The sequence below is a fragment of the Jaculus jaculus genome, chromosome 15, assembly GCF_020740685.1.
Source record: "Jaculus jaculus isolate mJacJac1 chromosome 15, mJacJac1.mat.Y.cur, whole genome shotgun sequence".
Taxonomy (NCBI): domain Eukaryota; kingdom Metazoa; phylum Chordata; class Mammalia; order Rodentia; family Dipodidae; genus Jaculus; species Jaculus jaculus.
The window spans coordinates 21096397-21122121 of NC_059116.1; the positions used below are offsets into that span (position 1 = coordinate 21096397).

At 45.4% G+C, this 25725-nt stretch overlaps 1 protein-coding gene across 2 annotated transcripts in view; it reads left to right on the top strand.

Annotated features, from left to right (window-relative positions):
- Positions 1-25725, top strand: part of Colec12 (collectin subfamily member 12) — a 235018-nt gene that overhangs the window by 13649 nt on the left and 195644 nt on the right. The window contains exon 2 of one of the 2 annotated variants that reach the window (XM_045134708.1): positions 17156-17206. The exons of the other annotated variant lie outside the window; for it this stretch is intronic. Coding sequence (XP_044990643.1) covers positions 17156-17206 — 51 coding nt within the window. The remainder of the gene's footprint in view (positions 1-17155; positions 17207-25725) is intronic. 2 annotated transcript variants of the gene reach the window in all.

A 25725-nucleotide genomic window follows, 5' to 3' on the forward strand; every position in this document is an offset into this window, starting at 1 on the left:
TGATCTTTTCCTCCTCTTATTTTTTTTAAATAGTTTTTGTTCATTATTTATTTATTTATTTGACAGTGACAGACACAGGGAGAAAGACAGATAGAGGGAGAGAGAGAGAATGGGCGCGCCAGGGTCTCCAGCCACTGCAAACAAACTCCAGACGCGTGCGCCCCCTTGTGCATCTGGCTAATGTGGGACCTGGGGAACTGAGCCTCAAACTGGGGTCCTTAGGCTTCACAGGCAAGCGCTTAACCGTGAAGCCATCTCTCCAGCCCATATTCCTCCTCTTATGATGGTCTTGTGTAGGTAGTGTCAGGCACTGTGAGGTCATGGATATCCAGGTCATTTTGTGTCTAGAGGGAGCACGTTGTAAGGAGTCCTACCCTTCCTCTGGCTCTTACATTCTTTCCGCCACCTCTTCCGCATTAGACCCTGAGCCTTGGAAGGTGTGATCGAGATGTTACTCAGTACTCTAGTCACTTCTTTCCAGCACTATGATACCTTCTGAGCAGTCCCAAGGTCACTGCCATATGAAAAGAGAAGATTCTCTACCCAAAGTCAGAGTAGCGTTAATATAAGGGTATAAACATTAAGAGAAGTGCTTACTGGGCAGTTTGATAATATATACCTTTATCCAGACATCAGCAGATGTTACACCCCTAGGGCTCATGACTACCCCTGTTTTAAGTTTTCAGTATCAGGGATGTATTCCCTTCCATGGAGCGGGCCTCCAGTCAAATTGGAGGGCAGTTGGTTTCCATAGCAATAGATGTGCCACTATTGCACCCGTTGGCTCATTTGGCCTGGCTGGCCAATTATAAGGCTTGCAGTGTCCACTGTTGAGTATCTTAACTGGTGGTATCTCTTTTCTTCCATTGAACGACATGTAGAATGGCTTCTTCCAGCTTTCTGTCAGCTGGTCTACATGGAGGAGGTTATCAGCTCAGTTCCAGCAGGATTTCTTAGTGGCCTTGCAGCCCAAGATCAAATGTTTTTAAGGACCTGTGCCTCAAATCCAATGTCTGTTTTTATCCAATAAGGATATGACATCAATGAATCACAACATTAAACTAATTTGTTAGTATTATATCTATGCATAAGCTTTCAAGCCATTTGACATGATGTGTATTTCCTAAGAGTGTTAATTTTCTATTTGACTGTCGTATTTCTATTGTTTAAGTTGGACCACCAAGTCTCACTAACCTTCATTTTTCTTTCTATTTATTTATTGATTGATTGGAGAGACAGAGAGAGAGAGAGAAGCAGATATATATAGAGAGAATGGACATGCCAGGACCTTTAGCCACTGCAAACAAATTTCAGATGCATGTGTCACCTTACATACCTGGTTTACGTGGGTACTGGGGAATCAGACCTGAGTCCGTAGGCTTTGCAGGCAAGTGCCTTAACCACTAAGCGTCTCTTCAGCCCTTTTTCTTTTTGACTGAGGAGCTTTCACAGGATAGGCAAATGCTACAGAGTTTCAGGGTGGCCTTGAACTCATGGCGATCCTCCTACCTCTGCCTCCTGAGTGCTGGGATTAAAGGTGTGCGCCATCATGCCCGGCTCAGTCCTTGTTTTTAATTTGAACGAATACTTCACACATATTTTCTGTATATGACGCTGTAGAAACATCAGGTAACATGAACTGAATGAATGCTCTCTGTGAACTAGAAGCCAGGCAGACACATTTGTTTTTATTATATTTAATTATCATGTATTTGAGGGAGACAGAGAGAGTATGGACATGCCAGGATGTGTGTATAAAGTAAGAAAATCCTCTAAAGAAAAAAAAAAAAACCACCTCAATGGATTGTTTACTTCTGGGATTTCCCAATGTTTTTTTTTTTTTTTCTTAAACAGTTTATATATTTAGTTATTTGAGAGAGAGAGAAAGAGGTAGAAAGAGAGAGAATGGGCATGCCAGGGTCTCCAGCCCCTGCAAACAGATTCCAGATGCATGTGCTATCTTTGCCTCTGGCTTCATGTGGGTCCTGGGGAATTGAACTCGGGTCCTTAGGCTTTGCAGGCAACTGCCCTACCCACTGAACCATCTCTCCAGCCATCCCAGTGATATTTTCAGAGCAAGGTGGGCTAGAAGTGAAACCACAGATGAAGGTGGCTACACTGCTTAGTGTTAAATCATGATAAGAGAATGACTGCCTAGGCTGGGGGTATTCAGCTGGTAGAGTGCTTGGGGAGCATGCACTCTGGGTCTGGTAGTGGTACCGCATAAACGAGCAGCGTGCATGGCCTGGGATCCCCACACTGAGGCGGTGGAGACAGACGAGTCATGAGTATAGAGTTTGAGGGCAGCCGAAAACACCGTCCTTAGTTTTCACAGCCCCAGATGCTTTAAGCAAAACTTTTCAATAGCCATACATATCCATTTATTTGCACACACACCATACACACACACACACACACACACACACACACATACATACATACATACACATACTCACACATACACGTACATATATACATACATCACATGTATATGTATATCTATGTATGCTTATATATACATACATCTCATATATATATATGTGTGTGTGTGTGTGTGTGTGTGTGTGTGTGTGTGTGTGTGCGTGCTTAAAGAGTCCTAATGAGCCAGTTGTAGTAGTACACACCTTTAATCCCAGCACTCGGGAGGCAGAGGTAGGAGGATCACCGTGAGTCAAGGCCACCCTGAGACTACATAGTGAATACCAGGTCAGCCTGGACTAGAGTAAAACCTTACCTTGAAAAACAAAAACAAAACAAAAGAAAGAGTCCTGATGAAGTAGTCTACCATGACCTCACAAAGTCTATATCATTGACTTCATCTCATTACCTGGACATTGTACCAGCTCACATCATCACAAGAAGAAAGGACAGAATATTAGATAATTTTTAAAAAAATGTAATATTTTACTTATTTGTTTGAGAGAGACAGAGACAAAGAGGCAGATGGAGACAGAAAGAGAGATTGGGCGCACCAGGGCCTTCAGCTGCTGCAAACGAACTCCGGAAACATGCGCCACCTTGTGTACCTGGCTTACATGGGTCCTGGGGAATGAACCTGGGTCCTTTGGCTTTGCAGGCAAACACCTTAACTGGTAAGCCATCTCTCCAGTCCTCTTTTAAAATTTTATTTTATTTTTTATTTATTTATTTGAGAGAGAGAGAATGGGGAGGTCTTTTCAGAGACAAACCACATTCACATAACCTTTATGATAGTGCTGTAAGTTATTTAGTATATAGATTCCTGTACCAATTTGCTGAAGCCCAAATTGAACTTGTCCCCCACACATGATGCCGTGATGGCATGCTGCTCAAATTTTCCTGGTGTCCCTGTCCCCCAGATACTTCAAACTGGACTTTTGTGTGTTTTGAGCTAAGCAACTGAAGTACTTCCTACCTAAACCTACAGTGATGCTGTACTTGTGAGCAGTAAAGTCTGGGACTGTGTATTTAGACTCCACAGTCGCCCATTATCGGCATGTTGACAAGTTTTGAGTCTCTGCAGTAGTCACTGCCATTGGCAAAGGAAGCAACTCTGACCTAAGGGGAGAGCGGCAGTGAACTATCTCAGTGTGACCTCACCATCCTGTTCTCACTCTAGTGATGAATATGCATGAACTGAAGGTATATGTGAAAATGAGCCACTGAGGGTTACAATTTGCAGACAGCACCCCACAGCAAGAACAATCCTTGCATGAGACCTCTCAGCCTGGCTTCTTCAAAAGTCTGACCTTACAGGCTGGAGAATTGGCTTAGGGGTTAAGGTTCTTGCTTGTGAAGCCTAAGGACCAAGATTTGATTCCCCAGTACTCACGAAAGCCAGATGCAGAAGGTGGTACACACATCTGGAATTTGTTTGCAGTGGCTGGAGGATCTGGTGTGCCCATTCTTTCTGTCTCTTTCCCTGCCTGTCTCTCCCTCTTAAATAAATAAAATATTAAAAGAAAGTCTGAGTTTGCAATGATGTTCAATTTGGCATTTGTTGGAAGCCTGTCTTGTGCCAAGTAAGTAATGTTCCAAGTACAACTTTTTATCTTGTTTTCTTGTTGTCTCACCCTGAAATCTACTTGCTGGCTCTTTGGGGACTTTTTTTTTTTTTTCCTCTAGATGTCAGGATCTGCTGGACCCGAGTACATTCTTTTTGTTTGCTTGCTTTAAAAATATTATTGTTATTGTTATTTTAAAAGATAAGGTATTCCTCTATTTTACCCAGACTAACCCTGAATTCTTAAGCCTCCTGAGTAGATGGGACCACATGTATATACTACTGTACCCAGCTATGACTACCTGACTCTTATCATTCAGTTATTCATTCATCCCTTCCTTCATATGTTATGGTTTTAGTTGCTTTTCTATTAAACGTAGAGATGGACGTAGATAGTATTACTGGTTTGTTGAGAAGAAAAAGTAAAGTAGGTTTTCCCAGGCCACCTTCATCTATCCCACAGAGGTAGCCCTTGGTTATTGTCATGGTTTGATTCAGGTGTCCCCCATAAACTTAGGTGTTCTGAATGCTAGGTTCCCAGCTGATGGAAATTTGGAAATTAAAGTCTCCTGGAAGCATTGTATTGTTGGGGGTGGGCTTATGGGTGTTATAGCCAGCTCCCCCTTGCCAGTGTTTGACACACTCTCCTGTTCCTGTTGTCCATCTGATGTTGCCCAGGAGGTGATGTCCACCCTCTGCTCATGCCATCGTTTTTCTTTGCCATCATGGAGCTTCCCCTCAAGCCTGTAAGCCAAAATAAACCCATTTTCCTACAAGCTTCTCTTGGTTGATTGGTTTTCTGTTAGCAATGCGGACCTGACTGTGACAGTTACTTTAGGATTTTCTTTTGGTTTTATTTGTTTATTTGAAAGCAAGAAAGGGAGGAGGAGAGGACACAGAAAGAAATGAATGAATATGGGTGTACCAGTAGCTTCTTGCTACTGCAAATGAACTCCAGATGCGTGCACCACTTAGCACATCTGGCTTTCCCTGGGTACTGGGGAATTGAACCCCGTTCCTTAGTTTTTTTGTTTTTTTTTTTTTAAGACAAGTGCCTTAATCACTGAGCCACTTCTCCAGTTCCTGTTTTGGCCTTTACTCCTTGTTCAGTTACATGCTGATGCCCAGTAAATCAACCATTCCAAACCCTGAAGCTTCCAACAGCAGCTGTTTATTTGTTCAGGATTCTGCAGCCCGGGCTGGACAGGGCAGGGCAGGGCAGGGCAGGGCAGGGACGGCTCTCCTCTGCTCCCTGTGGTGTCCAGGATGGACATGTGGCATCACTCCCGTGCCTGGAGAGTCATCGTGTTGCCTGGAATGGCTGAGGGGTGCCCAGTTTCCAGCAGGCTGGCTAGTCCAACTTTTTCACATGGCTGCTGGCCCAAGAATGTAAAAGGAGGAACTGCAAGGCCTTGAAGATGCAGGTACCAAGTCGCCCTCATTCATCTCTGCCCATTGCATAGGCCAGAGCAAGTCTAAGGGCCCGTCCAGACCCCACTGGTGGGAAATAGCCTGGCTTGTGGAAAAATTAGGTATTAACCGTGCATCACCATACCACCTCTCTGGGAAATGCTTTTGTTCCTCTGGTTTAACCTTTTGTTCACCTTAAGGTTTATTCTATGGTTTGACTTCGCCTTAAAGCAGAAGAGGACTTAATTCCTTCTTGACCTTCTCCCTCTACCTGACACCGGGCTGCCCCGCCATCCTCCTGAATGGTTTCACGGTCATCTTGGTTAGATCAGTGTTCTATCAGGACGCACTTCCCAGCTGGCCGCATTTCTTTCCTCTATAACCTTTTGCTTCCCCTGGGAGTTACATTGGCTACTGTGTGTGTGTTTACCTCTGGTGCAGATGTCGCAATTCATCCCACAAACCTATTTCCACTTTCCCAAACTTTTTTTTTTTTAAATTATTTATTTATTTATTTGAGAGCGACAGACACAGAGAGAAAGACAGATAGAGGAAGAGAGAGAGAATGGGCGCGCCAGGGCTTCTAGCCTCTGCAAACGAACTCCAGACGCGTGCGCCCCCTTGTGCATCTGGCTAACGTGGGACCTAGGGAACCGAGCCTTGAACCGGGGTCCTTAGGCTTCACAGGCAAGCGCTTAACCGCTAAGCCATCTCTCCAGCCCCCAAACTTTTTTTTAACCAGAGTGTTCAAACATATTAGGTGTTCACTCTTCTCCTTTCCTCCTCTCTCCTCCTCTTCCTTTCCTAACTTCATTAGTTCTCCTTTCTTCCTCCTCTTCTTTGTTAGCATGATTTTTTTTTTTTTTTTTTGGACAGCCTCTGGCCTTAAACTTGTTAGTGCCTGAGGATAACCTTGATGTCCCGATCCTACTGCTTCCAGTCTCAAGTGATGTGATTACAGGCATGTACCACTACCACTTGCCTGGCTTTTCAATTTTATTTATTTATTAGAGAGAGAGAAAGAGAGAGGGAGAGAAAGGGAGAGAGAGAGAGAATATGAATGGGTGCACCAGGGCCTCTAGCCACTGAAAATTAACTCCAGCGCATTGTGCCACCTTGTGCATCTGGCTTAAGTGGGCACTGGGGAATCGAACTTGGGTCCTCAGGCTTCACAGGCAAGCGCCTTAACTACTAAACCAGCTCTCCAGCCCTGCTTACTTATTTTTAAACAAGGTCTCACCACGTGACTCAGGCTGATTCTTCTGCCTCAGTCTCCCCAGTTTCTGGGCTTATAGGCTTGTTCCTCCACTCCTGGTTCATCTTTATGTTTTCATGTGAGAGACCCGTCGGTCTGGTGGCTGGTGACTCGCCGCAGTCTTTTAATGTTTAAAAGCGGCGCATCATAGAGCTCAGTGGGAGCTTCTTGGTGTCCTTGGGGATCTGTGGACTGTAACTGTCAGCCAGCCAGACCGCTTGATCTGGGGTATTCCATTCGGGCACCTCCTGAAAATGGAACCATTGGTTTATTTATCTCCTAGCTGGTCAGATTTCCAAGAATCCTCCACTCTGTCTCAGTTGGGGAAGAGGACCCAGGCTCTGTATGTTTGGTCGGTAAATCCCATTTCCCCTAATTATGTTAGAGTTCATCTCAGCTGCTCCAGGTGTCCACTTAGACAAGAGACCTTTTGTTTTAACTTCCCCTAAGAACAGCCCCTCCTCCCCCTGCAGTGGTCAGGGAGGGGCAGCAGGGAGGGGTGTAGCTGACCTAGCACACAGATCATCCACTCTCACTGTACGCTCCAGGGCCCAGGCTCATAGGGCCCGGTGCGTACTTAGCTTGCCTGAAGCCTTGGGTTTGATTCCTAGCACCACGTAAGCTTGGGGTAGTGGTACGAATCTGTAATTCTGGCACGTGGAAAGTGGAGGTAGGAAGATTACAGATTCATGGTTATCCTGAGCTACATAGTGAGTTTGAGGCCCGCCTGGATTACATGAGACCCTGCCTCAAAAAAAAAAAGAAATACATAATCCATTTTTTTTGCATATTTGCAGATTTTTGTGCCCATCATTACGATCAAGTTCAGAACTTTTTTTTTTTGCCCCATGCTCAGTAACAGTCTATTTTTTTTTCAAAATTCAAAAGGAAGTGCTTAATGTTGGCATTTTATATCAAGCCATCTTCTTTGGAGGGGAGAACGGACATCTTTCACTCATGGTTTTAAGGCATATCCATAATTTAGCATTATTCCACAAAAAAAAATTTATTTAATTTGCAGGTTGATACTTCACTATGTAGGTATACCACAGTTTATTCATGCATCATTGGTGAGCATGTGGGTGTAAGTAATGCTATTATAAACATTCATGTACAAGGTTTTTAATGTATATATATATTTTTATTTCTCTTGGCTATATATCTGGGAATGGAGTAGCTGGATCATACTATGACCCTACATTTAACTCCCCCCCCCCCCCCCCGAGAAAGGGTCTCACTGTAGCTCAGTCTGACCTGGAATTCACTATGTAGTCTCAGGGTGGCCTCGAACTCATGGTGAACCTCCTACCTCTGTCTCCCCAAGTGCTGGGGTTAAAGGTGTGTACCACCACACCCAGCAACATTTAACTTTCTTTTTCTTTTTCTTTTTCTTTTTTATTTTTTTTTTGGTTTTTCAAGGTAGGGTCTCACTCTAGCTCAGGCTGACGTGGAATTCATTATGTAGTCTCAGGGTGGCCTTGAACTCATGGCGATCCTCCTACCTCTGCCTCCCAAGTGCTGGGATTAAAGGTGTGCATCACCATGCCCAGCTTTATGCTTGTTTTTGATGCCAGGAATCGACCTAAGGCATTTCACATACTAAGCATGTAATCTACCACTGAGCTGTACACCTCACTCTTATCTTTTTGATGATAGCCAACTACTTCTTTTCTCAAAAAAAAAAAAAAAATCTCATGTTGTGCAAGCTGACTTTAAGCATGCTATATAGTTCAGGCTGACCTAGAACTCACTATATAGACCCATACTGGCCTGGCACTTGGCATTGAACTTCCTGCATCTCACATGTCCTGGGATTACAGGTGTGAGTGACCACATCTGGCTATAGCCAAGTACTGAACCTGTTCACCCGGTCTTCCTTTGGGAGCCTTACCTCCCTGCTGTCTGTGACTTCCTCAGGCCTCTTCAGAATTGTGCAGTCCATTGCTTCCCAGCTTTCCCCGCGGCTAGCACAGGTTGCTTCTTGGGCCTGTGGGTCAGTTGCCATCATGGTGTGGAACTTCTGAGTCTCACAGGCATGGGTTTTAGTGTTGGCTCTGAGTATTCACAAGCTGGGCGACATGTGAGACCTTGTATCAAAACAGTAGAACTGGGCCGGAGAGATGGCTTAGCGATTAAGCACTTGCTTGTGAAGCCTAAGGATCCCGATTCACTCCCCAGGACCCACGTTAGCCAGATGCACAAGGGGGCGCACACATCTGAAGTCATGTCCATTCTCTCTCTCTCTCTGCCTCTTTCTCTCTCTGTCCGTCGCTCTCAAATAAATAAGAAATAAAAAAAAAATAAACAATAGAACGTCTCCAAGCCTCAGTTTACCCATCTGTGAAACAAGCATAGCAAATATTCAGAACATGGCATTCAGCAGGTACCAGCTCCATGCTGACACATGCACCACCTGGCTTACGTGAGTTACTGGGGAATCGAACCCGGCTCCTTAGGTTTTGCAGGCAAGCGCCTTAACTGCTAAGCCATCTCTCCAGCCCAGTTACTTTCGTCTTAATGTGACCAGACATATACTCAACAAGAAGCAACTTAAGGGCAGAAGGATTTATTTCTGCTCACAGTTTGAGGGAATGCAGTCCATTGTCACCAGAGCAACAAGGCATTGCAGTGGGCCTGGCTTCGGTCTATAGTGCTGGCCTCTGAGGCTGCGTCACTGGTGGTTAGAAAGCAGAGGGATCTCAGGCTGCAGCCAAAGTGGGCTCTCACCCTTAAGACCTGACCCCTTCCCTGTGAACCACTTCCTCCAGCTAGATTTCAGTTCCCAAGAACTCTGTAACTTCCCAAGACAGTGCCACCAGCTAGGGACCAACTGATTAAACCCATGAGCCCGTAGGGGCATTTTGCTTCCAAACTGTAATAGTGGGTATTTAAAAAGACACTCATTCTCTTTCTTTAAGTAATAAATGAGCTACTGGGAGAGAGAGGGATAGAGGGGAGGGGGGAATAGGTGTGGTGGCACATGCCTTTAATCCTGTAATAGCTGTGAGTTCAAGGCCACCCTGGGACTACATAGTGAATTATAAGTCGGCCTGGACTAGAGTGAGACCCTACTTTGAAAAAAACAAACCAAAAGAAGGAAGGAAAAAAGAAAGAAAGAAAAAGGAAACAATAGGAAGAGGAGGAGAGAGATGACTGTAATTGGCTTGTCAACAACAACTGTAGAGTACCCATCATGTGTCATCAATAAGCTCATTGCTGTGCGTACAGTGTGACAAGAGCCCTGGTTTCAGCTGGCTTCTCAAATTGGGTGAGATCTCACCCGAATTGAAAAATGAAGCAGTTTGTCTGCAGTGGGACATAAGCAGAGCGTAGGAGAGGAGAGGGAGAGTCTATGTCAGTTATCCCAAAACTTGCTCCACAGACTGGATAGGACAGTTAGGTATTGCCTGACCCAGCTATACTTCTGACATTGCTCAAAGGCTCAAAGAATGAATCAGAGCTGTGTGTGGTAGATAAATCTTTAATCTCTGTACACAGAAGGCTGAGGCAGGGGCATTTCTGTGAGTTTGTGGACAGCCTTAGCTACAACGTAAAAAACTGTCTCAAAAAAAAAAAAAAAAAATCCAAACAACTGGGGCCCAGGAAATACTGTAGAGGAAACAGAAACATGAATACAGCACTCACTGCTAACTTGACAACCAGCATCAGAAAGAGAACAACAGACAATGTGGCCAATCAAGACAGCAACCCAGAAGTCACAGAAAACTCAACACTAAATCAGACTGCTCAACAGTCCCCTTGCAGAAGAAGGGGGCAGGAAGATTGTTAGGGCTGCAGAAGGAGTACAAATATCTTGAGGCACAGCACCCCACATTGAGGAAAGCCTTCATGACCCCACAGTGAACACCAATAACCCCACCAAGGGGGACCCTCAAGGAAAAGGGAGGGCCCTGAGGGGATCTAGAATTTAACCTTGTATAAAATAAAAAATATGTTATTAGGTTAAAAATGAAAAACCAAACAAGAAAAACCAACCAGCAACAGAATTGTGGTCAGTGTTCTCATTCACAAAAGTCTGCTGGGGATGTAGCTCAGTGGTCACATTCTTTAAAAATTTTTTTTGTTTATTTTTATTTATTTGAGAGCAACAGACAGAGAGAGAAAGAGGCAGAGAGAGAGAGAGAGGGAATGGGCGCGCCAGGGCCTCCAGCCCCTGCAAACGAACTCCAGACGCGTGTACCCCCTTGTGCATCTGGCTAACGTGGGTCCTGGGGACTCAAGCCTCAAACTGGGGACCTTAGGCTTCACAGGCAAGCGCTTAACCACTAAGCCATCTCTCCAGCCCTCAGTGGTCACATTCTTGTCCAGTATGGTCATGGTCCTGAGTTCAATTCCCAGCATGACAAAAGGAAAGAAAGAAAAAAAAATCTCTAGCTGATGGGGCTTGGGTAAGTTTTTTTTTTAATGTTTTATTTTTATTTATTTATTTATTTGACAGAGAAAGAGAGAGAGCGCGAGAGAGAGAGAGAGAGAGAGAGAGAATGGACACTCCAGGGCCTCTAGTCACTCTACACAAACTTCAGATGCATGGGCCACCTTGTACATCTTGTTTACATGGGTCCTGGGGAATTGAACCTGGGTCCTTTGGCTTTGCAGGCAAGCACCTTCACCGCTAAGCCATCCCTCCAGCCCAGTTTTTTTTTTTTTTAAGGAGGGGGTGGAGAGATGGTTTAGTGGTGAAGGCCCTTGCCTGCAAAGCCACAGGACCCACGTAAACCAGATGCACAAGGTGGCTCATGCATCTGGAGTTTGTTTGCAGTGGCTGGAGACCCTGGTGCCCCCATTCTCTTTTTCGCTACCTGCCCCCTTCCTCTCAAATAAGTAAAATATTTTTTTTAAAGTAACACCTTTCAAAATGGGCAAGCAAAACACAGAGCAGCCCATAGGTATTAAAATGAAAATGGCAGAATCCAGCTGTGGATGCAACAAGAAGTGTGGCGGGCAGATATAAATCTCATGCACTTTCTGTTATTTAATATATTAAGCTTGCTTCTTCCCCAAAGGTGAGCTGCTGTCAGAAGCAGGGGTCTGGTTATAGCTGCTGCAGAGACCTTAAATCCTAATCACGTCATACCTGTGACCGAGTGTAACCTTTTTGTGGCTTTCAAAAAAAAAATTATTTATTTATTTGAAAGAGAGAAAGAAGCAGAGGGAGAGGGAGAGAGAGAGAGAGAGAGAGAGAGAGAGAGGGAGAGAATGAGCACACCAGCACCTCCAGCCACTGCAAATGAACCCCAGACACACACCAGGTCCTTCTGCATCTGTCTTACGTGGGTCCTGCGGAATTGGACCTGAGGTCCTTTGGCTTTGCAGGCAAGTGCCTTAAGTGCTAAGCCATTTCTCCAATCCCCCCCCCCCCGCTTTTTTTTGTGACATTGACTGTAGAGACAGATTTTGTAAAGTGGCAAGTTGCTAAGGAGACAAGTCTCCGAGGAATAGCCTTGTCTGCAGGCTCTCCTTCGCAAGCCTCACGCTTAAAGACAGTCTGAGACACGTGGAGCTGGGCTCCACAGCGGGAGGAAAAAGCCTTGCCCACAGAAGATAATGTTGCGTGTAAGGTCCATGCAGCTACTGACAGTGCAGGGGATTGGATTCAAGGCCTTGTGAATGCTAAGCAAGCGTTCTCCCTCTGAGCTATAGCCTCAATCTTCTTTTCTCCTTTTTGTTTTGTGACAGGGTCTCATGAAATCACCCAGGCTGGAACTCATTGTGTAGATGAGGCAGGCTTTGAACTTGGGACGCTCCTATCTCAGCCTCCTGAGTAGATGTGATTACGGGCCTGTGCCAGTAGGTCCAATTGAGCCTCATTTAAACCTGACAGAGGTTTGGGGTCCCATGCTAGACTTTTGCCTTCTAGAATGTCCTGCCTCTGTGAATGTTGACCATTCATTCTCTTTCCTAAGACCTTCCTACCCTCATTAGGTTGTCCTTGCAACCACAAAGCCCATCAGCTTTATAATTAAAAAAAAATTTCTTATTAGTTGTGGACATACTTAGTATGGAAACAACATGTGTTGGTACCATCCTTTCCCTCATCCCTGCCCCTTTTCTGAGGGGGCCCTCCTCACTGGGGTCACAGGTTACCCTGTGTGGGGATTGTGGGCTGTGCATTGTAGGACAGCTTTTTAAAAAATATATTTTACTTTTATTTATTTATGAGAGAGAGAGAGGAGAGAGAGTGGGAGCCACTGCAAATGAACTCCAGACGCATCCGCCACTATCTGTATCTGGCTTATGTGGGTTCTGGGGAGTTGAACCTGGGTCTTTAGACTTCACAGGCAAGCGCCTTAACCACTAAGCCATCTCTCCAGCACCTGCCCTGACGTGGTGGGCCACACAGGGCCAGTCATCCATGAACTAGAACCTCTAAGACCAGGAGACAGGGTCTCCTATGCAGCTTGGCTGGCTTGAAACTCATTGTGTAGACCAGGCTGACCTTGAACTTGGAGAGTGCCCCCTGCATCTCTCATTTCTCAAGAGCTGTGACTACAGGCATGTGCCACTGTGACCGGCAAACCTTCCTTGATGCGTTGGTCACTTCACATGTCTGCTCTCACGATCAGCTCTCAGCTTGGAAGAGTTGGAAAGGAGGGTTCTTCAGGCAACATTTGCAAACATTGAGTAAAACAGCTTGACACGGTTTGTTGTTGTTGTTGAGCGAATGTCTATGAAAATGATCTGGAATGTTTCATTTTCTAACCTTAGTCCCCTGAAGTAAAGATGTGGAAAAAGACTGATTTAAGATAATTCTTGGACTGGAGAAATGGCTCAGTGGTTAAGGTGCTTGCTGGCAAAGCCGAAACACCCAGGTTCAATTCTCTGGTAACCACGTAAAGTCCAATGCACAAGTGACACATATGTCACTTTCTACCTGCCTCTCTTTCTCTCTCAAATAAATAAGTAAAATATTAAAAATAATTATATTTAAAATTATTTACTTGCAAGGTGAGGGGGGAGGGAGGGAGGGAGGAAGGGAGAGAGAATATGAATGCCAGGACCTCTTGCCATTGCCAATGAACTCCAGATGCATAGCTTTACATGAGTACTAGAGAATTGACAGGCTTTGTAAGCAAGTGCCTTTAACCACTGAGCTATCCCCCAGCCCTAATTTAAGACACTTCTTTAGGAAACCTTTCATGATGACCCCAGGCAGAAGTTTCTGGAATATTTTACAGTACCCTCATGTACTCTCTGAATGGCACGAGAGATAGGCAGTACAAGAATGTTACAAGAATGGCTTACCTGGGCTGGAGGGATGGCTTGATGGTTAAGCATTTTGCCTGCAAAGCTGCAGGACCCAGGTTCGATTCCCCAGGATCCATGTTAGCCAGCTGCACAAGGGGGCACACATGTCTAGAGGTCGTTTACAGTGGCTGGAGGCCCTGGAGTGCCCATTCTCTCTCCCTCTTTCTAAATAAACAAATAAAAATAACATTTTTATTTTTTTAAAGAGTGGCTAACCCTTTGGGGATGAGAGTTACAAGAAGCAGTAGAGCTTCCTGGATTCTAACAGGGGAGGATCTTCTGTTAGGTCCCCTGATGCCCTGATGGCTTTCAGCATGTTCATCTGGAGAAGGAAGCAGGGGCAGAGCTGGACCTCCTTAATGACAAAAATATGAGCTCTCGAAGTTCCCAGGGAAATTTCAGGAGAAAGGAGTCGTGCTAAATGCTACGTGGGAAAAAAAGATCTGAGAGGGAAAAGAAGAGAAACAAACAAATAAACAAACAAACAGACTAATGTTCTCCTGCTGAAAAGAAGCTGGGGGAGAGGACAGAAGTGTGTGACTGGGAACAGCTGGGGAGGAACACAGCCCTGGTCTTCTGTGTTCAGGGTGAAGTCGCAAGTGACATTTCCTGCCCGGGCGGGTGGGATTCGGGTGCAGAGCTGGCCCTGTGGCCGCGGCAAGCTTCGGGCTGGGTGGCATCACGTCTAACCCACCTGGCTACTCCATGAGCATGTGCAGTGAGCCCCTCACAGTCCCACATTCCGCATCCTTGGATCCAACCAACAGCAGATTCAAGCATTAGAAGAAAAACAAAAAAGCCGTGACTGTTATGAACATATACTTTTCTCTTCTCATTTATTCCTGAGATAATCCGTTATGACAACTGTTTACACTGTAATGCACACGATATGTCATCTAAAGGTGACGTAAAGGGTACGGAAAGATATGTGTAGGTCATGTGCGGTTATGCCACCACTGTATGCGAATGACTTCAGTGTGACTTCAGGATACTGAGGGACAACTTTGTTTTATTGTTTTGAAAATTATTAGTATTGGGCTGGAGAGATTGCTCAGTGGTTAAGGCACTTTGCCTGCAAAGCCTAATGACCTGGGTTCGATTCCCACATAAAAGCAACCACATAAAGCCAGGTGTCCAAAGTGGCACACACATATGGTGTCCGTTTGCAGCAGCTGGAGACCCTGGCATGACTATTCTCTCTCTCTCTTCTTGTAACTAGTAAATGAATAAAATAAAGTTATTAGTATAGATTGATACTGTACAATCATGGGTTTCTGTATGACATCGTCATACATGCACACAAAGTGCTTTGGTCTTATTCATGCCCTGCTACCCTCTCTTGCTCCTTTTCCACTTATGCTGAGCTCCCTCTTCCTGTCTTTCTTCTACTTTAATGTTTTTATTATTTATTTATTTTGTGATCCATTGAGTTCAGTGAGGGTTGTTTACCTGAGCACAGGTTGAGGATTACTTTCTGGAGCCCGGGCACCTGGCTGAGAGGTACGCCACATCGCTGAAGGAATTGTCTCCCCTCCACCCACCAGCAAACATTAATTGTCTATAAATCCTCAGTAAGGGGTCAGGTGTTGCCCCTCAATGATGAAATGCTGGCCTGCCCAGTCATGTACAGGTCATGTGCTGGAAATCGAATCTGCTGAGCGTAAGAAGGCCAGTCAAGGCCATGTTAGCCGGGCGTGGTGGCGCACGCCTTTAATCCCAGCACTGGGGGGAGACAAATATAGAAGGATCGCCATGAGTTTGAGGCCACTCTGAGACTACATCGTGGATTCCAGGTCAGCCTGGGCTAGAACGAGGCCCTACCTCAAAATCAATAAATCAATAAATAAAGGCCATGTTATGTCTGGAAGAAAGCGTTCCTCTGCACTCCTTCTCTCCATCCTCTGGCTCTTAAACTCTTTCTGCCCTCTCTTTGGCAGTGTTCCTTGAGCCACAGAGGGGCGATCTAGATGTCCCGTGTAAGGCTGAGCATTCAACTATTGTTTATTCTCAGCACTTTGGCAAGTTTTGAGTCACCCCATCAATCACTGCCCGCTGCAAAAAAAATAAAATAAAATATCTATGTTTAAAACTGAGATCAGACTGAGATCAGAACTATGGGTGTAAACATAAGTATTTAGAAGGCATAATCATATATATGTGTGTATATAAAAATAGCTTATTTTTAGTTATTAGTGAAAGAGGCAGGTAGAGAGAGAGAGAGAATAGCACGCCCGGATCTCAAGCCATTGCAAGTAAACTCCAGACGCATGCTCCACCTTGTGCATCTGGCTTACATGGGTACTGGGAAATTAAACCTGGGTCTTTAGGCTTCCCAGGCAAGTGCCTTAACCACTAAGCCATCTCTCCAGCCCCTCATATATATATTTTGAGATGGGGGGGTTCTCACTGTATAGCCCTGACTAGCCTGTTGCTCACTGTGTAGATGTGTGGAGCCTCCAATTTGGGTCAGTCTTCCAGCTTCTGCCTCCAGAATGCTGGGATTACAGATGGGCATCACCATGCCTGGGTTACAGTTTTTATTAAATAGATAAGTGGCTTTTTACATACTAGTTGATTAATCGTTAGGTAGCATCTTGGTGAGCGCTTGCTCCATGACAAACATATTCTAAAACTTGGGTGTTCATTCATGTCACTGGAGATGGAAAACGTTCCCTTGCACAGGAAGCATGCTGACAGCAGTAGCCACACACATAGGCACTCCTCACACACATAAAGAAATGAGGCTGCGGGCTGGAGAGATGGCTTAGCGGTTAAGCGCTTGCCTGTGAAGCCTAAGGACCCTGGTTCGAGGCTCGATTCCCCAGGACCCACGTTAGCCAGATGCACAAGGGGGCGCAGGCGTCTGGAGTTCGTTTGCAGAGGCTGGAAGCCCTGGCGCACCCATTCTCTCTCTCCCTCTATCTGTCTTTCTCTCTCTGTCTGTCGCTCTCAAATAAATAAATAAAAATAAACCAAAATAAAGAAAGAAAAGAAATGAGGCTGCTATCGGAGAGTGATGGCTGGGCGGTCCAGAGAGAGGCATCCCGAGGGAGTCTCGGTTTAGCCCAGATCAGGACTGGAGGTAGCTGGGGACAGGAAGGAAGAGCGTTCTGGGCAGTGGCAATGGCTAGTGCAGAGGGAAAGCCACCGGGATGGGCACTGTGGATGAGGGGACGGTAGAGGCAGGTGAGGTCAGGCCATGCCTCTGGCCAGAGCTAACCCTGCCTTTTCTCCTCCCGCAGACGACTTCGCAGAGGAGGAGGAGGTGCAGTCCTTCGGTTACAAGAGGTTTGGTGAGTGCTGACCGAGCTCCTTCTCCTCGCCCAGCCTGCGTCGCGGTGGTGAATCCTTATTGATTGTGCCAAGGGAGCAGGGCCATTGGTGAGCCCTCGACACACATGAACTTTTGCTGCCCTGAGCTTCCAATTTGGATTGGACGCTGAGCTTCTCAACAACGGGGGCTGCGTCCCACCACGGGGAAGCCATGGGACAGTTGCGGGTCTGCTGGCCACGTGGTGGGGAGAAAAGTAAATCTGCCACGAGGCAGGAGCAGCGCACGTGGGATTTCTCTACGTGGGTGTCCTTGTCCCGCAGGCCTCGCGCTCCTAAGTTAGTATTAGTGAGTGAGCGGGAGGGAGAGGAAGACCTTAGCAGCCCAGTGTACCGTGGAAAGCTGTCTGATGGCCTCCAGATACTAACAAGTGACTTTTGGGTCCCTGAAACCCCAAAGTTACTTATATGGCACAAAGGACATTTTGCAGATGCGTCGAGTCTAACAGTTCGAGATGGGTGGATAATCGTGGGGTACCCACCATGCAGGGAGATTTGACACCAGAGAGACGGGTATGCCATGAGGATGGGAGCAGAGATTGGGGTGATGCGGTCTGAAGGTGAGGAAGAGGTTCTGTTGGCTACTAGAAGCTGCAAGAGGCAAGGAGGCAGATTCGTATTCAGAGCTTCAAGCCTGTGCTTCACCCTTATTTCAGCTAGCTCAAGCCTGTCTCAGACTTCTGGGAGTCTGTTAGAGGAGAAATTTGTGGCCACCTGCGATAGCCCTTTGTGTGAACTAACACTTCCCTGCCCGCCTCCTCGGCTGGTACACATGGTCCTCTTGGCGTTGATCTTGCGTCTTAGGCTGGGCGGTGGGATGTTGCTCAGCTCTGACACTTCACAGTCAGCTCAAGCGAACTGAGGTATCAGGTTATTTTATTATTATTATTATTATTATTATTATTATTATTATTATTATTTGTGCCTTGGTCAGAGGAAATGTGAGAGGGCAGGAAAGAGGGATGAGAAGAGAGGAGAAAAATGAGAGGATGAACTGAAACAGTTGAGTTTTCCAATTAAGTGGAGAAACACTGTGCGGCTGAATAATGTAGGTCTCTCTTTATCTCATTATTTTAAAAAGTACGGTTATAAAGTAGAAATCAAGACATCGGAAATAGGGCCAAGGAGGTGGCTGGGTGGCTAAAGATGCTTGTTTATAAAGCCTGCAAGCCCGGGTTCTATCCCCCACTACCTATGAAAAGCCAGATCCACAAAGTGACACATACACCTGGAGTTCATTTGCAGTGGCAAGAGGCCCTGGCACACCCACACTCACTTCTCAGATACATAGAAAAAATACACATGTATGCACGCGCATGCACACACACACAAATGCATGTGTGCAACTGAGGAGATAAAAATAAATAAATAAATAAATAAATAAATAAATAAATAAATAAATAAAGCCAAAGGACCTCAGTTCAATTTTCCAGTACCCATGTAAACCAGATGTTAAACCAGTGGTTAAAGGCAGTTGCCTGCAAAGCCTGCCAACTTGGGTTTGATTCCCCAGTACCCATGTATGGTGGTTTGATTCAGGTGTCACCCATAAACTTGGGTGTTCTGAATGCTAGGTTCCCAGCTGATGGAGATTTGGGAATTAACGCCTCCTGGAGGGCGTGTATTGTTGGGGGCGGGCTTCTGGGAATTATAGCCAGTTTCCCCTTGCCAGTGTTTGTTTTGTTTTGTTTATTTTCGAGGTAGGGTCTCACTCTAGCCCAGGCTGACCTGGAATTAACTCTGTAGTCTCAGGGTGGCCTCGAACTCATGGCGATCCTCCTACCTCTGCCTCCTGAGTGCTGGGATTAAAGGCATGCACCACCACGCAAGGCTCTTCCCTTGCCAATGTTTGGCACACACTCCTGTTGCTATGGTCCACCTTATGTTGGCCAGGGGGTGATGTCCACCCTCTGCTCATGCCATCGTTTTCCCTTGTCATCATGGAACTTCCCTTTGAGCCTGTAAGCCAAAATAAACCTTTCTTTTCCCACAAGCTGTTCTTGGTTAGGTGATTTCTACCAGCAACGCGAACCTGACTGCAACACTATATAAAGTGAGATGGACAAAGTGACGCATGCGCCTGGAGTTCATTTGCAGTAGCAAGAGCCCCAAGCATGGCCCAAGCTTTCTTTCATAAATAATTTTTTTTAAATTGGAAATGGTTAAGTAGTGCCAAATCACTTAAATTTCTTGATTGAGTAAATTAAAAGCAATTACTAGGGAAAAAATATAAAGAAAATGAGAGGATGAGGTACTACTTGAGAATGAGAATAAAAGACAATGAATCTGCTTCCTGTGGCTTAAAAACCTCTGGCTGGACCTTGATTAAAGTTAACAACCCCCAGCTGCTCTGGCCCCACCATTGTTTTAGCATTTTTCCATCTGGAAACACACTTGTCCATTCCTTTCTGGGAAAAGGAACTGGGCTTGGATGTGGGAATGCTGTGACAGCAGCTCCCTGGTTTCTCCAGTCACGCCCTGACAAAGTGGCCCAGGCCATTCCTTTATCCCTTCTCACTGACTTTGTCGCACACGCACATGTTTCCAGATTGGCACTCTGTATTGTTGTTATTTACCCTTGGGGTGTCGCTAGAGGGGCCACCAGAGTTAAAGGGGACACCAAGAAGTGCAGAAGAAAACAAACACATACACTGGAGAACATCAAAAGGCAAGCATGAAAAAAAAAAACAAGGGTTGGAGAGATGGCTTGGCGGTTAAGCGCTTGCCTGTGAAGCCTAAGGACCCCGGTTTGAGGCTCAATTCTCCAGGACCCACGTTAGCCAGATGCACAAGGGGGCGCATGCATCTGGAGTTTGTTTACAGAGGCTGGAAGCTCTGGGGCGCCCATTCTCTCTCTCTCTCCCTCTCTCTCTCTCTCTCCCCCCTCCCTATCTCTCCCTACCTCTGTGGTTCTCAAATAAGTAAACAAAAAAAGGTTTTTTTTTGTTTTTTTTTTTTTTTTTAAAAAGAAGGCAAGGCATAAAGAGGAAGAGCGGACTTCTCAAAACAAGGGAAAATAAATGCCAAGATGTGTAGCAGTTACCTTCTTCTCATTGCTGGGAAAACATCTGACCAGAAAGCAGCTTATGAGGTTTCATCGTGGTGGAACTGACAGCTAGGTGTCATCAACCTCTTGTCACCTCAGCTGAGAGGGAGCAGCAGGAAAGCGCTAGCTCTGGCACGGGTGGGCTGGGTTATAAGACCCCAACCACCCCCAGGGACACAGCTCCTTCGGCAAGGCTCCGCCACCCAAAGGTTCCACAACTTTCCCAAATTGGTACCAGCTGGGGGACCAAATATTCAAAACACATGAGCTTATGGGGGTCATTTCATTCAAGCCACCACAAGAGGCTTATATATTTTCGTATTTATTTATGAGAGGGAGGAAGGGAGGCGGAGAGAGAGAATGAATGAATGGGCGCGCCAGGGCCTCTAGCCACTGCAAATGAACTCCAGACAAATGCGCCACCTTGTGTATATGGTTTTCGTGACTACTGGGGAATTGAACCTGGGTCCTTAGGCTTCACAGGAACGTGCCTTAACTGCTAAGCCATCTCTCCAGCCGAAGATGCTTATATATTTTCAAAATCAGTATGCCTATGAAAAACCAAGAGAAAATATTTCTTTAAGAAGGAGAACGTAGTTGGGTGTGGTGGTTCAGGCATGTAATCCCAGCATTTAGGAAGTAGAAACATGCATTCAAGGTCATCCTAAGCTATATAGGGAGTTTGAGGCCAGACTGGACTACATAACACCTTGTCTCAAAAGGCCAATAAGTAAATAAGTTAAGTGAATTTTAAAAAATAGGGGCTGGAGAGATGGCTGGGGTGTTGGGGGGGGGTAAAGTGCTTGCTCTGCAAACTTGAGGACCTGAGTTCAACTCCAAGTAACCACATAAAAAGCTGGGCATGGGGCTGGAGAGATGGCTTAGTGGTTTAGGTGCTTGCCTGCAAAAGCCTAAGGACATAGGTTTGATTTCCCAGGACCCATGTAAGCCAGATGCACAAGGTGGTGTGTACCTCCAGAGTTTGTTTACAGTGACTACAGGCCCTGGCATGCCCATTCTCTCTCTCTCTGTCTGCCTGCCTTTTTCTTTCTCCTTCTTCCTCTCTCTCTCAAATAAATGAATAAATAAAAAAAAAAAATAGGGGCTGGGGAGATAGCTTAGTGGTTAAGGTGCTTGCCTAAAAAGCCAAAGGGGGCTGGAGAGATGGCTTAGCGGTTAAACGCTTGCCTGTGAAGCCTAAGGACCCCGGTTCGAGGCTCGGTTCCCCAGGCCCCACGTTAGCCAGATGCACAAGGGGGCGCACGTGTCTGGAGTTTGTTTGCAGAGGCTGGAAGCCCTGGCGTGCCCATTCTCTCTCTCTTCCTCTGTCTGTCCTTCTCTCTGTGTCTGTCACTCTCAAATAAATAAATAAATAAATAAATAAATAAATAAATAAATAAATAAAGCCAAAGGACCTCAGTTCAATTTTCCAGTACCCATGTAAACCAGATGTAAAGGTGGCACATGCGTCTAGAGTTCATTTGCAGTGGCTAGAGGCCCTGGCATGCTCATTGTCCCTTTCTGTCTCTGTCTCTGTCTCTCTCTGACTCTTTCAATAAATAAAAATAAAATTTTAAAAATTTGTTTTTTTTAAAGCTGGGCATGACTGTGCATGCTTGTAACCCAAGTGCTAAGGGCAGGGGAAAGAGGATGGTCACTGGGCTCTGTAGCTTCAGGTCGCTGAGATGAACCTCCAATCCAGGCACAGTTATGGAAGAAGGGATATTTATTGAAGCTTACAGATCCAGGGAAAGTTCCATGATGGCAGAAGAAGCTGAGCTGCTTCCACAGGTCCAAGCAGAGAGAAGCCGTAAGCCACCAGCAGCAAGCAAGCACACTGCGGGTCTCCATGCAGAGCTTAAGCACTCTGCATCTCTTTAGACTGGAATTCCAGATCTACCCCACAACTTAGGACTGGACCCCAGGATCCACCCACAGTGACACCTCCTCCAGCCAGGTGGCTGCAGATCTAAATTAAATGCTTGAATAAAATCTTGAATATATTGGGGGCCATCTATTCAAACAGACTCCTTGGTTGGCCTGTTTAACCAAAAAACATGGAGATCCAGGTTCAGGAAGATGCTCTTATCTCAGGAAAATAGGCAAAAAGCACTAGAGGATGCATTAAGTTTTCCTCTGGTCTCCACGGCGTGCACATGGGGTGCATGCATCAGCACATACTGTGTACACACACACACACCAAAAACATACAAAAATACATAAAGGGGAGGCCATAACCAGATCTTCTGGTGCAAGCCTGTAATCTTTGCTACTCTTGAGGCTGAGGCAGAAGGCTCTCAAGTTCAAGGCCAGGCTATGCAGTCCAGTGAGTCCCTATCTCAAACTAGAATGCTTAAACAAACAGACAACAACATCAACAACAGCCAAAAAAGGCAGGGAGGGATAGGACATTGAGAGAAAACTTCCAATAAATATCATGACTCTATTTTTAGTGAGATGGGTGGGGATTTTTATGGAAAAATTTTAAAAAAATAGCATGTTGCCAAAGGGATTTTAGTTTATGGAGTCAATTACACAAGGAAACCATCAACTGGTGAGTCAGAGAAAATATGATAAACATTTACATACGTTGGGGGAGTGTAAATGGGCAGGAAAAAAATGATACAAATTGGGGGGGAGGGGGAAGAAGGAGAAAAAGTTGAAATGCAAATGGGAATTCCCGAGGTGAGCTGTAAAAGAGACGCGCTTGAGCCACAGGTGTATCTGCGTCCAAGGACTTGGAAGATGGAGGCGGGAGAATCAAAGTCATCCTTAGGTATACTGTGAGTTTGAGCCAACCTGGGCTGTAAGACTATCTCTAAATACAAAAATGAAAAAGAGATGATACTGATGTTGGTAATTTTTTTTTGGCACACGTGTGTACGTATGTGTGTAGATATGCCCGTGTGTGGGTAAGTGTGCGTGTGTGGTTCTAGAAGCTGGTGCTCAGCAATGTTTGCCCCTATCACTGCCCAGTTCTTTCTTTAAGACAGCCTTTCTTGGTGAACCTAGAGCTCACTAATTCAGTCTGACTAGCCAGTGAGCCTTAAGGGACTCCCCTGTCTCTGCCTCCCCCACGCTGGGATTACAGGTGCACCCTCTGGTACCCAAGCATTATATGCATGGGTGGTGGAGGCTTCGACTCAGGTCCCTGTGATCGCATAGCAAGCACCTTACCTGCTGAGCCATGCCCCCAGCTCTGATATTGGTAATCCTTGAGTTCTGTTCTAAGCAAAAACAATGCTACTTAGCACAGGGCTAGTGCAAAATTTTTCAGATGAAACAACCTTTGAGATGGAATTTGCCTTTAAGTCCACAGATATAGGAAGTATGACCCAGATAGATTACTTTAGTGAACTGTTTGGAGCTGGTTGGAAAGTTCTAGTTCTTATTCGGCCAGGCTGGTGTTGTTTAAGATAGGCCCTCACAACAGATTGAGGTGGCCACTTGATTTACGGTACTTGAAAAGTACACCCGTGGTTTAGGAGCCATGAGGTGGGCAGGACACTCAGTCTGTTCCCACTGGAAGACTTGGCCAATTGTACAGTGGCCAGGACTCTGGACTCAGTTCTTTAAAAGATTAAAAAAGAAAAGTTATCTGGTAGAACCCAAGAACCCATTTCTCAGGTGTGACTTTATGAGGCCCAGTCCCTTCCATGCAGTAGGTTGATAGGTAGAAAAATGTCTGGGGCTGGAGAGATGGCTTAGCGGTTAAGGTGCTTGGCTACAAAGCCTAAGGACCCAGGTTTGATTCTCCGGGTCCCACATAAGCCAGATGTACAAAATAGCATATGCGTCTGGAGTTGTTTGCAGTGGCTAGAGGCCCTGGCATGTCCATTCTCTCTCTCTCTATCTTTCTCTCAATAAATGCATTAAAATAATTAAAAAGAAAACTGAACATGTGAGACAGCCTGCAAACTCTGTCCTCTCATTATTTGCATGACAAGAAACCTGTCGTCTTTTAAGCAAGGTAGATACAACGTAGATACATCTACCTGTCAGGGCTGTGGTGAGAATGAGAGAGATTCCAGATGGACGTGGGCTTTGAAGTGCTGAATTGGAAACACACGAGGTTGCATTGTCATTCTGATGAGATTTGGGACTGTTCACACTCTCCGTGCATTGTGGTGCAGCAACTACAAGCCTGATTCTTCAGGGGTCAAGAAGGTGTGATTTATCTCTAAACACGACCATAATATTCGTTTTTTATTTTTATTATTTTTTTTCCTGCAAGAACAGACTGGATACCCTAGAGGGTTTAGTTAGGGTCTAATTTTAGGTATGTCTTATTTGTGCAAATGGAATAAACCCAACTTGAATTTGGCCTACAGATGAACCAGGGGTTAATTATTCTCAGAACAGAGGGGCCATTGTTGTAGCACATCATTACTGGGTGGGCTGGTTTCCAAAGTTATTCATACATAGTTATTCAGAAGCATTCGCTATGTAAGGTCAGGGCTGTTTACAGCATAATGTTGTCTTTTTTTTTTTTCAAGTTCAGCCCAGGATTACGGCACAGAGAAAAATGTGTGATCTCCTGCTCTGCAGCGTGGTACTGTATTGTCATGGTACAGGCATTGCTCACTGATTTGTTATTACATTTTAGTCTCAACCAGGTCTTCCATTTTTCCTTAGTCTTTCCGCACATCAAAGCTGTTAACCCCATTCCCAAAGTTCTGGGCAGGTGTCTGAAAGAGAGAGTTTTAAATCTGGTGCTTTGGCCACTAATTTGTTCCTGTGACAAAAGCTTCGATGAGGGGAGACGCTGAAGAGTTAATTAAGTGAGCATTTTCAAGCTTTAATCAGTCTTTATGGGTCAGTATTTCTTGGCCTCGGTCTGCAGAGCTAATTGAGATGTCACTATGGTTACGATTTGACAGAGTTCCTTTTCTGAGACATGAGGTACCCGCTAGTCGGTTAATGGATGTAAGTTAGAGTCTCATTGTATAGCCTAGGCTGTCCTCCAGCTTGTGACCCTCCTTCAGTGTCCCAAATGGTAGGGTTATGGCCATGCACCACGCCTGACCCTCTCTATTAATATTTTATTTCCTATCCATAGAATATATGCCACGATACCTTTTTTTTTTTAACCTATTTCCTGGAAACTGCTATCTTTTTTTTTTTCTTTCAAGTATCAGAATGTTTATTGATAGATACAAGTATATAAAATCATGGTATAAACATGCCTTGATAAATTAAGTAGACTTTTAATTTCAATACTAATAATAAGAGGGACCAATTGAAATTCTCACCATTTGTTTCACACCCACAAAACCCACTTCAAGGGCATTAATGATCCCTCAAAACTGGTCAGTTTTGCCAGGCGTGGTGGCGCACGCCTTTAATCCAGTACTCGGGAGGCAGCGGTGGGAGGATTGCCGTGAGTTCGAGGCCACCCTGAGACTCCATAGTGAATTCCAGGTCAGCCTGGGCTAC